The following is a 13,980-nucleotide window of genomic DNA, read 5'->3' on the forward strand; positions in this document are numbered from 1 at the left end:
TATGGAAACTCAAGAACCAGTCAGTGGGGTATTTGGCTTCATCTTTGTTAAATAAATAATGTCAGTGTGAAAACAGTCACATTTTGTCTTCCCAAGGTTGTATTTGTCCAATACTGAGATACATTACAATAAATGATTTTATTTCATCCTTTAGCACAAAAAATAAAGGATTTTCTATAAAAGACATAAGTGGTTCTCAAGCTGTTCCCTGACCTTCCTCTGGTCGTCTTTGTGATGAAACTCTGATCATGTGACCCTAACCAGGCTCATCAGAGACCGACGGCCATCACAGGCTGCAGCTCCCGGACCACAGCCAGCACCGTGGTAACCATGGTGAGCTGTCTCCATGGAGATAGTCACCCCGTCTCCCTGCTGTTTCCATGGAGATGCAGTGAGGAGAGGCATGGGGGCAGCGGGAGTGAGGGTTGCACAGCAGCAACATCTGAGGAACAGCCACTCCGCGCCATGACAATGGTTTAACACCATGTGATGGTGACATCATATGTGGGGGGGGGTCTACCACAGGTCTACCACTGCAAAACCTCTGGACTGCTAAATCCCAACATTACAAACCCTGATGTCGTGCTTTTATTCTGAAAGAAGTCACAATCTAAATCAGGGGTCGGCAACCCGCTGCTCTAGAGCCGCATGCAGCTCTTTAGCGCCGCCCTGGTGGCTCCTGGAGCTTTTTCAAAAATGTTTGACCTTTTTTTTTTCTTCTTTTTTTTTCTTCTTTTTTCCTTTTTTACTCTTTTTTTCTTTTCTTTTCCTTTCCTTTTTAATCTCGACATTTCAACTTTTTTCTCAACATTCCGCCTTTCGCCATTTGCCTTAATTCTAAGGTTTATACAAGACTTTTCATTTTTTGCGGCTCCAGACATATTTGTTTTTTGTGTTTTTGGTCCAATATGGCTCTTTCAACATTTTGGGTTGCTGACCCCTGATCTAAATGCTTCACACCGGTCCAGCTAGTGTTGTGATGGATGAGAACTCTGCAGACCATACCTGAAGTGACGGCTCCTGGCTGAAGATCCTCCTCTTCCTGTTTCACATGAAGTAATTTGTCAGGGTGCACCAACCTGGGGGAGTGGGGGGGTCAGAGAGGAGGAAAAAGCCATCGTAACCATCAACACAACCATCATAAGAAAGATGAAAACCTTCTTCTTTAGTTTGTAAAAGCAGCTGGGAGTGGGGGGACAGGCTTTTATTGTGAAAGTCCTGACCACAAACCAGGAGCAGCCGATTCAACTACAAATCTCCAGTGAATCTAACGTGATTCTCTCGAACTCACTGGCTCAACGACACCATGTCTTTCCTGAAACTGGATAAGATCAGATATTCAGTGAAAGGTAACTTATTTTATAAGAAGTGGCTTCCCTTTCTTACATTCTTCCACTCTCTCCAGTCCCTGCCCCCTGATTGACGGACACCCCCCTCTCTCTTCTCTCTTTCTTCTTCCTTTTTATTTATATGTTTACTTTTCCTTTGTTTTTTTCCCCTTTTTTATTAATCTGTTTTTTAAATTTATACTGTGTAGCTTTAATACTTTATTATTACTTATTGCTGGTTATGGTTTACAGTTTAAGATTAAGATTCCCAGAATATTCTAATTTTTTGAGATAGGATATTTGAGTTTTCTTAAACTGTAAACCATGATCAGCAATATTAAAATAATAAAAGGCTTGCAATATTTCAGTTGATTTGTGATGAATCCTGAAAGTATGACATTTTTGTTTTTTTAATTCCATTACAGAAAATAAAGAACTTTATCAGAATATTGTAATTTTCTGAGACAGTCCTGTATTTACAATTTTTGAAAAGTGAAAGGTGCAGCAAAATAAGGTAGATATGATTATTGGATACTTTACTGAATATGCTGCTTATGTTCTATATGAGACAAATAAATCTTTGAGTTCAGTTTTTATTTTTATTTTACACAGCGTCCCAGGTCTGTCGGAAGAAGCAATAATATCCCATCATTCAACCTGTGAACACTTGAAAAAATCATTTTTTAGTTAAGATCAGAAACACTGATATATGTGGCCCTGCGATGGACTGGTGACCTGTCCAGGGTGTAACCCCCGCCTCTCACCTAAAATGAGCTGGGATAGGCTCCAGCAGACCCCCGTGACCCCGCAAGGGATAAAGCGGGTAAGATAATGAATGAATGAATGAATCAGAAACACATCTGGAGTTGTTGAATTGTACTTTTTTTCATGCAATTATCCTACATCTTCTTAATTTTTTCCACCTTTCAATAATTCAGTAGTGTTTTTCTTTTTCATGTTAAATTGTATTTTTCTGTTTTATATTATCTATTTCTATATTGTGTTTTGGCTTTTGCTGTTGTTATTGTTGTTTATCAGAATCAGAATCAGAATCAAGTTTATTAGGTCAGCTTAGAAAAACTGTTTTTGACTTTGGATACACCGGCGGCGACACTATGGTATTGTGCGCCTGTTTTCCAAAGGGTAACACTGGGATAGGGGGGGGGGAGAGAAAAATACATCTTCACACTGAATATCATACAATACACAATATCAAGTTGCAAAAAAACACCTCGCAGCACACAAAGCACAGACATCACAGGACTTGCATGTGGGTGATGGGTAAACTAAAGTACCGTATTTTCGCGACCATAAGGCACACATAAAATTCTTTTTTTAAAGAATGTGCCGCGCGCCCAATGCGCGGTGGAGAGGACGGGGGCCGGCGCAGTGGAGAGGACGGGGGCCGGCGCGGTGGAGAGGATGGGGACCAGCGCGGTGGAGAGGACGGGGACCAGCGCGGTGGAGAGGACGGGGACCAGCGCGGTGGAGAGGATGGGGACCAGCGCGGTGGAGAGGACGGGGACCAGCGCGGTGGAGAGGACGGGACCAGCACGGCGTATGAGAAGTCATCGTTCACTGTTGTGCTTGGCTGCCACGCTGATGGATAGAAACTGTATGGTGATTTTTAAAAGAAAAACTTTGCCTAAAGAGACTTTTCCAGCCGGAGTCATTATAAAGGCAAATGACAAGGGCTGGATGGATGAAGAGATGATCGAGTGGCTGAGGCAGGTCTATGTGCGGCGACCCGGTGGTTTCTTTCACACATCATGCGTGGGCTAACGTGTCTGCTGGGACTGTTGTTCGGGCTTTTGCAAAAGCCTTTCCGAGGCGCCGCACGGCACGGAAAGTGACTCTGACAGCAAGGAAATTGGGACTGGCGCAGCTGATTCAGTGGAGCTCTTTAATGCAGAAACAGAGGATGAGGACTTGGAAGGGTTTGATTAATGTAAAAATGGAAATAAAATACAATCAAACTAAGTTTTGCTCCCGTTCTATTTTTAAATAAACACACTTGTATGCTTGTGTGTGTGTGTGTTCTGCAGCGCGCGTGTGTGTTTTGCGGCGCGTGTGTGTGTGTTTTGCGGCACGCGTGTGTGCGCGCTCCGTGTCTGTAGACGGCGCCTTTTGGGACGGTGCGCCGTATGTGTGTTTTAAATCCAAAAATGACACACAAAACTGAGGGTGCGCCTTTCCACACGGTGCGCCGAATGGTCGTGAAAATACGGTAAACTAATCTATCGTGAGTCACAGCTCAAGGCCTCTCTGGCTGGGATGATCCCCTTTTGCGTGACAACAAACGTGTTCCAGCTCCAGGCAGAAAGAGAGAAGCACCAGCGGGATGATCTAAAAGCTGCTGCATAGCGTCTTTCCAGAATTTTCTCTGATCTCTGTGCATTTTACTGTTAAAAAAGAGAAAACAGTGAGTGCTGAGAGAAACACAGAGAGAATTTCCTCAAAAGTCACCAAAAACCATAATTCCTGAAAACTCCAGCCAAAGTGGAGATTTGCAAAAACTCCGTCTTCACGTTTGCTTGTAAACAGATGTAAACAGACATTTAGGCTTCAGAACGTCACATTATGAGACAGAAACGTCACCACACTGCAAAAACCTAAGATCTTAACAAAAATATTTGTCTTTTTTCTAGTAAAAATGTCTCATTTTTAGTAAAAAAAAATCAAACAAGACTCATCACTGGAAAAAACAACAATTTTCACCTGTTTCAAGTAGATTTTCACTTAAAATAAGTAGAACATTTTTATTTTTTTGCTTGTAATAAGAATATAAATCTTGTCCCACTGGCAGATTTTTCTACTTATTTCAAGTGAAAAATTACTTGAAACAGATGAAAATTGTCATTTTTCTGGTAATGACTCTTGTTCCTGGTTAGATTTTGAGTTTTTGCAGTGCAGCGTCATGTGTGTGACCTGTGTTTACAATTTGTTTGGCCACCGTCAATATTTTCTTGTATTTTACCTGTTTTATATTCTAAAGTCACACTTAAAAGTAACTCCACTTCTCTGTCACTCCAAACGAAAGACTCTCGTTCATCTTGGAAATAACTGGAAGTTGATGTTGATGATGTTTTTTTCCAGGATTCTGATTGGCTAGCATGACTTTATCTTCTCGTTACACTGCCCCCTGTAGGTTTGGCTGCTCATAGCACCTTAACAGCTATTTATGCAGGTACGTGTAAAATTTAAATGATGGTATTTTTCAAAACGTAGAGGGGGAAATATCCGTTTTTGTAAATACACGGCTATGTGGAAACGTGGCCTAAGACATATTTATCGGTTCCAAAACATCAAGGTCAAAACCACATCAGGTAGGTGGAGCCACAATCATCTTCTTCAGCGGATTTGGCCTGATAGGGGATGGAAGGAAGCAGTTAGAGATGTCAGATACCAAGAGTTTAGACTTACTGTTTTATCTGTTATCTGGGATTCTACTGTTTCTTACACAATTTAACTGTATTTATACTGTTTGTAAGAATAATTAAACTGTGATTCTACTCTTTCCAACACAAATAAACTGTTTCTACTGTCCCTAACTTTATTTAACTGCATTTCTACTGTTTCTAACATAATTTAACTGTGTTTCTACTGTTTCTAACATGATGTAATTGCTTTTTCTACTGTTTCTACGTTGATGTAACTATGGTTCCTGTTACCTGTGTGTACCTTTGACCCACCACTCCTCATATAGAGGAGTGTGTGCATGTGTGGAACTGATTATATAAAGTAGTCCAGTGTGACGGTACCGTGGGTGAGTTCTCTGCAGACATCGACAAAATCCACTGTGTGTGTTACATAATCCAGATTTATATAACATCCACAGATAATCCACTCACACACACTCACTGCACCACATCCTGACCTTTATTCTGAAAATCCTCTGACAGATGTGGATGCAGTTTTCACCTCCAGGTCGTTCAGGTTTCTAGGGGGCATTGCTGCAACAATACACTTTAAGCTAACTATACACTTTAAGCTAAGTTTATACGTGAAGATTTTTTAATATTAGTGTATAAACTTGTATAGAGAGACTTAAATCATAAAACTAGTGGAACTCAAATATACTCAGCTGTATATTTGATTCACCGCACGAATCGGCACAGATTACTTTTGTAATCCTGTATTTGACCCGGTCTTTGTACGTTTTGACCGTATAGAAACGTAACTCTCGTCAGTTGTGTGAAATAAGACCTGGAAACAGGCATTGTGGCATAGAATTGTCAAATTGGTTGAATTCACCGTACAAATTGTTACAGATTACTTTTGTAATACTGTATTTGACCCGGTCTTTGTACATTTTGACCGTATAGAAATGTAATTCTTGCCACTGTAAGAATGAGATGTACCTGCTATACTTTACTGCTCTTACTTTTTAACAACTTGTGCTTTTTATTATTCTACCTCGTTTCTTATCATTTTATTTGTTATTTACTGTTTAATTGTGTCTTGCTGCTTTTAATGTTGATGTAAAGCACTTGTGATGACCTTGTGTTGAATTGTGCTCTACAAATAAACTTGCCTTGCCTTGCCTATCCATTTATCTCCCCAGCCTCCATGGAGGACTGTTTCTACAGCGCCCCCTCCTGGTGAACTGCAGCCTTGTTGGGTCCAGGGGGATTAACAGAAGTGTCCAGGGATGACCTCACACAGCCAATCAGAGACCAGGCTCTCACCTGTCCAGCAGTCTCACCTGTCAGCCAGTCTTCTTCTCTTTGCCAGAGGAAGTAGCAGCGATTCATCTCCAGAGTCTGACTTCACCGGAACTCCTCCCCTGTTACAGACAGACAGAGGGCTGATGAAAACTGGATAAGAAGGAGAGCTTCTTCTCTTCCTCAGGTTACCAGCAGACCATCTACTCAGTTTGCCGACTTTGTGATTGTCTTAATCTGTCTATGAAGGTTCAGGTCTGAGTCTATCAGTACGTTTCCATGCAGCAAAGAAATGGGATTTCTGATGGTATCAGATAAACATCCAGAAGACCCAATCACTTGTCTGAGTTTACATGCTGTTCAGAGAATGGGATAAATGTCCAGAGCATGGCTGACTCCGTGACGCTATGTGGCGCTGTAACCATGGTAACCATTTCAACAAAGAGCCACTTCCGGTTGACGGTTGTTTTGTTTGGTTGTTACGCCTTCCGTATATTTTTCCACTTTATTTTGATCTGCTCCGGTGTCCTGATGAAGCTTCTGCCATCTCTTTCTCGATCTTTTTAAAGGTGTTTAAACAACTATTTAACACGCGTCGTCTCCTTTCACTTCCGGGTGAATGCCCCAGAGGAAATTCTCCAGCTGCTCAGACTGCAATATCTGATGTCTCCGTATACACGGCGTTAACATTCCGACTGTGAATGAATTATCTAGGTGTTGCTATCCGATTATTAAATGTCCGATACAGGTCTGAAAGCGATCGGATTAAGGTGTTTACATGCAGTTTAAAAGTCCGAACGATGTCTTATAGGATCAGAAATCCGATTGAACTGCTGCATGTAAACGTACTGTATGATTACACAGAGATTTCAGATCTGATCAGTTTTTTGTAGCTGTCATAGCTGAAGCTGTGTGCTGACTCTTAAACGCTCTTCTTTCGGTCCAAAAATAACTGCTTCAGTTTTGTTTGTGTTCAACTGCAGAAAATGATGTCACATCCACTTATTGATTTGTTCTTTGCATCTACTCAACGCTTGTATGGGCTCATCGTCTCCTGGTGACATTATAATGTAAAGTTGTGTGTCATCTGTGTGGTTATGGTAACTTATCTTGTTGTTTATTATTATCTGACCAAGCATTAGCATGTAGATGTTAAATAGGAGAGGTCCTAGGATAGAACCTTGGGGAACTCCACATGTAATTTCTGTTGATTCCGATGAAAAAGTTGCCTATTGACACAAAGTAGTCTCTGTCCTTTAAGTAAGACTCAAGCCACGTGCTTACCATGGCCAAGTTCGCCCTGTGCTAAACAGGGCTAAGTTAGCCATATGCCAATCAAAGCTAAATTACCCACATGCTAACTAAAAGTGGAATTTGCCCTTTATGTTCATTTCAGTGGATCATGTTGGTGTCTATTTGCCCTTTATGTTCCCCAAAGCACAGGCCGAGGTGGAGGAGTAGCAACGATCGATAACTCCAGTCTTCAAATAAAATCTAAACCTAAATACAATTATAATACTTTGAAAGCCTCATGCTTAGTCTAAAACTCCAGAACTGGAAATCAGAGAAGCCAGTTTTGTTAGTAGTAGTGTACCGGCCCCCTGCTGGTGCTTATCTAGAGTTTCTGTTTGAGTTTTCAGATTTCCTATCTGGTTTATTGGTCAGTACAGATAAATTAATCATAGTGGGTGACTTTAACATTCATATGGATGTTGAAAGCCCATCCATCCATCCATTTTCCGCCGCTTATCCGGAACTGGGTCGTGGGAGCAGCAGTCTTAGCAGGGATGCCCAGACTTCCTTCACCCCAGACACTTCCTCCAGCTCTTCCTCCATCTCTTCCTCCAGCTCTTCCTCCAGCTCTTCCTCCAGCTCTTCCTCCAGCTCTTCCTCCAGCTCTTCCTCCAGCTCTTCCTACATCTCTTCCTACATCTCTTCCTACATCTCTTCCTACATCTCTTCCTACATCTCTTCCTCCGGCTCTTCCTCCGGCTCTTCCGGGGGCAGTCCGAGGCGTTCCCAGGCCAGCCGAGAGACATAGTCTCTCCAGCGTGTCCTGGGTCTTCACCGGGGTCTCCTCCAAGAGGGACATGCCTGGAACACCTCCCTAGGGAGGAGGTACATGCCTGGAACACCTCCTTAGGGAGGAGGGACATGCCTGGAACACCTCCCTAGGGAGGAGGGACATGCCTGGAACACCTCCCTAGGGAGGAGGGACATGCCTGGAACACCTCCCTAGGGAGGCGTCCAGGAGGATCCGGTACAGATGCCCAAGCCACCTCAGCTGACTCCTCTCAATGTGAAGGAGCAGCAGCTCGACTCCGAGCTCCTCCCGGGTGACCGAACTCCTCACCCTATCTCTAAGGGAGCGTCCAGCCACCCTGCGGAGGAAACTCATCTCGGCCGCTTGTATCCGCGATCTTGTCCTTTCGGTCACTACGCAAAGTTCATGACCATAGGTGAGGGAAGGTGCGTAGATCGACCGGTAAATTGAGAGCTTCGCCTTTCGACTCAGCTCCTTCTTCACCACGACGGTCCAGTACATCGACCGCATAACTGCAGACGCTGCACCGATCCGTCTGTCAATCTCACTCTACATTGTTCCCTCACTTGTCAAAAAGACCCCGAGATACTTGAACTCCTCCACCTGAGGCAGGACTTCGCCACCCACCCGGAAAAGGCACGTCACCCTTTCCCGGTGGAGAACCATGGCCTCGGTTTTGGAGGTGCTGATTCTCATCCCTGCCGCGTCGCACTCGGCCTCAAACCGCCACAGCACATGCTGAAGGTCCCGGTCCGATGAAGCCAACAGGACAACATCATCCGCAAAAAGCAGAGAAGAAATCCTGTGGTTCCCAAACCGGATCCCCTCCGGCCCCTGGCTGCGCCTAGAAATCATGTCCATAAAAATTATGAACAGGACCGGTGACAAAGGGTAGCCCTGCCGGAGTCCAACATGCACGGGGAACAAGTCTGACCTATTGCCGACAATGCGAACCAAACTCCTGCTCCGATCACACAGAGACCGGACAGCCCTTAATAGAGGGCCCCGGACTCCATACTCACTGACCCCCCTCAAAATGGCACGAGGGACACGGTCAAATGCCTTCTCCAGATCCACAAAGCACACGTAGACTGGTTGGGCAAATTCCCATGAACCCTCGAGCACCCTGCGGAGGGTGTAGAGCTGGTCCAGTGTTCCATGATCGGGACGAAAACTGCATTGTTCCTCCTGTTCAACTATCGACCGTATTCTCCTCTCCAGTACCCTGGCGTAGACTTTCCCGGGGAGGCTGAGAAGTGTGATCCCCCCTATAGTTGGAGCACACTCTCCGGTCCCCCTTTTTAAAAAGAGGGACCACCACCCCGGGTTGCCACTCCAGTGGTACTGTCCCCTTCCTCCATGCAATGTCGCAGAAGCGTGTCAACCAAGACAGCCCTACGACATCCAGAGATTTGAGGTACTCAGGGCGAATCTGGTTACCCGTAAAATTCAGAATCCAATTTCAAATTTTATTACTTGCGTATAAAGCCCAAAACGGCTTAGCTCCGCATTATTTGCAAGACCTGATAGTGCCTTATGTTCCTGTCAGAGCTCTCCGTTCTCAGAGTGCAGGTTTACTCGTAGTTCCTAGAGTATCCAAATGTAGAATTGGAGGGCGGGCGTTCTGCTATCAGGCACCACTACTATGGAACCAACTTCCAATCTGGGTTAAGGAGGCTGACACCACCTCCACCTTTAAAACTAAACTTAAAACATTTCTGTTTAGTAAAGCCCATAGTTAGTGTAAACTCTAGTGTGTTAGAGTCGCTCCTGTAGTTTCTTGTGCTGGCCCCCCCTTCTCTTCTCTTTTTTCTCTTTTGTCCATGTTGCAGCATCCTCTGCCGGTGGCGAAGAGCATCTCTGAATGCAAAACACCGGATCCTGCAGTGTGGGAGTGAGAGGGGCAGGGTAACGGCCCCTTTTGGGCTGGGGAGAAGGTTCGTCCCTCAAGACTCCTCTCCTTGGCCCTGCCCCTTTTCAACCTTTCCCCGACCCTGCACCCCAACCTGGAACTTGATGATTGGGCCGGAGCTTCGGGAGCTGCATGCTGGCCTGCGGTCCTGACCGCTGGTCATCCCGTTGCTGCTTCCACCTGCCTGCTGTGCTGTTGCCGTCCCTGACCCCCGGTCTGGCCCTCGGCAGGAGGGTCCCCCCTTATGAGTCTGGTCCTGCTCAAGGTTTCTTCCCTCCTAAAGGGGAGTTTTTCTTGCCACTGTTTGGCTTAAGGTTTTTCTCCCACTAGGGGAGTTTTTACCTGCCATTGTTTATGTAATAACTGCTCGGGGGTCATGTTCTGGGTATGGGTCTCTGGAAAGCATCTTGAGACAACTTTTGTTGTATTAGACGCTATATAAAAAAAAAATTGAAAATAAAATTGAAATTGAATCTCATCTACCCCCGGTGCCACTGAGGAGCTTACGAATTACCTCAGTGACCTCTTGGGTGATGGATGAGCACGCCCCAGAGTCCCCACTCTCTGCTTCCTCAGTGGAAGGCATGTCAGTCGGGTTGAGGAGATCCTCGAAGTATTCCTTCCACCGTCCGACGATATCCCCAGTCGAGGTCAACAGCTCCCCACCCACACCGTAAACGGTGCCGGCAGAGTACTGCTTCCCCCTTCTGAGGCGGTTCTTGTAGTAAACCTCAAGTTAGTGTTTAGTAAACCTCTAGTTAGTGTTTAGTAAACCTCTAGTTAGTGTTTAGTAAACCTCTAGTTAGTGTTAGTAAACCTCTAGTTAGTGTTAGTAAACCTCTAGTTAGTGTTTAGTAAACCTCTAGTTAGTGTTTAGTAAACCTCTAGTTAGTGTTTAGTAAACCTCTAGTTAGTGTTAGTAAACCTCTAGTTAGTGTTAGTAAACCTCTAGTTAGTGTTTAGTAAACCTCTAGTTAGTGTTTAGTAAACCTCTAGTAACTAGAGGTTTACTAACACTAACTAGAGTCTAGTTAGTGTTTAGTAAAGTCTCTAGTTAGTGTTTAGTAAACATCTAGTTAGTGTTTAGTAAACCTTTAGTTAGTGTTTAGTAAACCTCTAGTTAGTGTTTAGTAAACCTCTAGTTAGTGTTTAGTAAACCTCTAGTTAGTGTTAGTAAACCTCTAGTTAGTGTTAGTAAACCTCTAGTTAGTGTTTAGTAAACATCTAGTTAGTGTTTAGTAAACCTCTAGTTAGTGTTTAGTAAACCTCTAGTTAGTGTTAGTAAACCTCTAGTAACTAGAGGTTTACTAACACTAACTAGAGTCTAGTTAGTGTTAGTAAACCTCTAGTTAGTGTTAGTAAACCTTTAGTTAGTGTTTAGTAAACCTTTAGTTGGTGTTTAGTAAACCTCTAGTTAGTGTTAGTAAACCTCTAGTTAGTGTTTAGTAAACCTCTAGTTAGTGTTGAGTAAATCTCTAGTTAGTGTTAGTAAACCTCTAGCTGGTGGTAAATCTCTAGGTAGTGTAAACTCTAGTGTGTTAGAGTCAGTAGTCATAGTTGCAGCTATAGAACAAGACTATAATAGTTAGTCTCAAATATAGCTTGGTGGTAGATATGCTGCTATAGGCCTATGCTGCAGGGGGGCACCGACATGATCCACTGGGCGCTGCCCGTCACCCCCCCTTCTCTTTTCTTTATTCAGATCTACCCTCAGTATTAATTAGAAGTATCTCATCACCATAATTGTTTCCGTTTGTTGTGCTGGTCTTGAAAATGCATGTCATTTACATTTACATGCAGGTTTCACTAGAAAAGCTGATGATAACAAAGGTTACCTGTTTGCCTGGTTTCCATGGTGATTTAAAATGACCGGTACAAGGGTGACGGACCTCTCTCCTTCCAGCCTATCAGGAAGCAGCACCTCCTTACGCATGTTAATGTCTGAATACGGACAGCCAAAGGCACTGGATGGGAGAGGACAGAGCACAGTAAAGTCTGAAAGTGAGACACTCATGATTAATGGATGGGTTTAGTTGTTTATTATCACACCATTGAGTGCGTTTACATGGGAAGTTTAATTCCTCTTTAATTCAGAATTAAAATTAAATCTGATTTAAAATGAGTAAAAATTACCATGTAAACACCTAATTCAGAATCAAAATGGCCATTCCGAATTAAACTTAATTACCAAGTAAGTGGTTGGTTTATTCCGATTTTAAATCCAAATAGAATAATTCCGTGATCATGTAAACACTCATTCCTCTTTAAATTAATTCCTTTTTGCGCTGCTCGTTCCCTCGCCCGTCTGTCTCCATGACGCTTATATTCCACGCTGGGCTGGTTTTACAAAGTTTCAAGATGCAGCACGCAGGATACGCTGGTCAAGAGCAGAGACCATTTATTTAATAAATAGAAATCATTAAAAGAACAGATGGAAACAGGAAACATAAAATTTGCGAGCTTTTCAAAGTTGTAGCGGCTAAGTTAGTTTTTCTTCCAGTAGACGTAACTTCCGGTCCCCCCCCTATCCAATCAGAACCTTCCCAACCCCCAGACCTGAAGAGGAATTGGATAAAGCCGATCAAACGTGTTTTCTATGTAAACCTCAATTCAGAATTACTATTTCCATGTAAACTCGAAGGAAAATAGTTTAAGTCGGAATTATTTCATTCGTAATAATTAATTCCGAATTAAAAAACATCATGTAACCGTGGCCATCGTGTTTGCTTTTTTTAACCATCTTGGGTTCAGCCACGTACCTGAGAGGGGACAAACGTACCTGTGGTGTCCAGTGTATTTGGCTCCTTTGATGTGTCCAACTCCTCTGCAGCCGGCAGTAGGACACAGTCCCTGAGAGGGCGGGGACAGGGGGGATGAACCTGCAGCCAGAAAGACGACAAACCAATAAAAGATACATTTATTAAACACACAGAAAAAAGATACAAACGCAAATTTTAATCCACATACCAAAAAAAGAATATCATCCATCTAAATATCAGATCTGTCTCCTTGACCCGTCCTTCATCATAACTGTCCTGTGTCCCTCCATCATAACTGTGTCCCTTCATCATATCTGACCCGTGTCCCTCCATCATAACTGTCCTGTGTCCGTCCTAGTGGTTCGGAAAAAAATCGATATTGCAATATATTGTTGCGCTCTCTGTCGCAATAAATAATCGATAAACTGACGTCAAATATCGATATTTTATTACAACACACATAATGGATTTATGCGGTTGTCACCGCACTATTGTTTCTTGCACTTTATTTTGTCCAGCTGTTCAGTGTTTACATTTACAGGCAGTGAGGAAATATACAAATGCACTTTCTTTGTACATTGTATGAAGTTTTGGCATTGAATAAATGCATAACTACAGACGTTTTCCTTTTTATGGGTATTTTTTATTTTTCAGTCACATTTTCAGTCACGTGATATATCGTTGATGAAATTTCTTACAATATATGGAATATCGTAGATATGGTGTATGGTGATATTATCGTTATCGTGGGCCACATATCGCCACAGTATTGAATCGTGAGTTACCCGTATCGTCACACCCCTAGTCCCTCCATCATATCTGACCCGTCTCCCTCCAACATAACTGTCCTGTCTCCTGCATAATTTATCCGTCTCCCTCCAACATAACTGTCCTGTCTCCCCCAAGCCTAACCTGGGGGCGGTTCCAGGGGGTGTCCTGTGCGTTGACACCAGCCCACTGGATGCAGGTCGCAGAGATCGCTATCACACCAGACATCGAACTGTGTCGACCAGCCATCGTAATGAATCTGCGGGAACAGATCTGGTTAAAGTCCAGCTGTTTAGCTATAAAATGTATAGGAATCGTTCAGTTTGTGATACAAGCATGAAATTTGGTACACAAATAGCCAAAGGCTTCCCCAAAAGATATGGACGTGGAGCCATTCTGATTTTCAACATGGCGCCCATGGCAGCCATTTTTTAAAATGGCCGCCAGAAACAAGTGTTTTCTAATGAGTGATTAGTTGAAATGAGTTGCCAGTTTGCCCTGGCTG

At 43.5% G+C, this 13,980-nt stretch overlaps 1 protein-coding gene across 2 annotated transcripts in view; it reads right to left on the reverse strand.

Annotated features, from left to right (window-relative positions):
- LOC133422987 (lethal(3)malignant brain tumor-like protein 4) overlaps window positions 1-13,980 on the reverse strand; it is a 36,510-nt gene that overhangs the window by 9,251 nt on the left and 13,279 nt on the right. For both annotated transcript variants that reach the window (XM_061713060.1, XM_061713059.1), the window contains exons 11-15: window positions 13,620-13,734; window positions 12,728-12,827; window positions 11,784-11,912; window positions 6,034-6,114; window positions 1,006-1,079 (exon numbers count right to left, since the gene is read on the reverse strand). In XM_061713060.1, coding sequence (XP_061569044.1) covers window positions 1,006-1,079; window positions 6,034-6,114; window positions 11,784-11,912; window positions 12,728-12,827; window positions 13,620-13,734 — 499 coding nt within the window. The remainder of the gene's footprint in view (window positions 1-1,005; window positions 1,080-6,033; window positions 6,115-11,783; window positions 11,913-12,727; window positions 12,828-13,619; window positions 13,735-13,980) is intronic.

The sequence above is a fragment of the Cololabis saira genome, chromosome 22 (genome assembly GCF_033807715.1).
Source record: "Cololabis saira isolate AMF1-May2022 chromosome 22, fColSai1.1, whole genome shotgun sequence".
Lineage (NCBI taxonomy): Eukaryota > Metazoa > Chordata > Actinopteri > Beloniformes > Belonidae > Cololabis > Cololabis saira.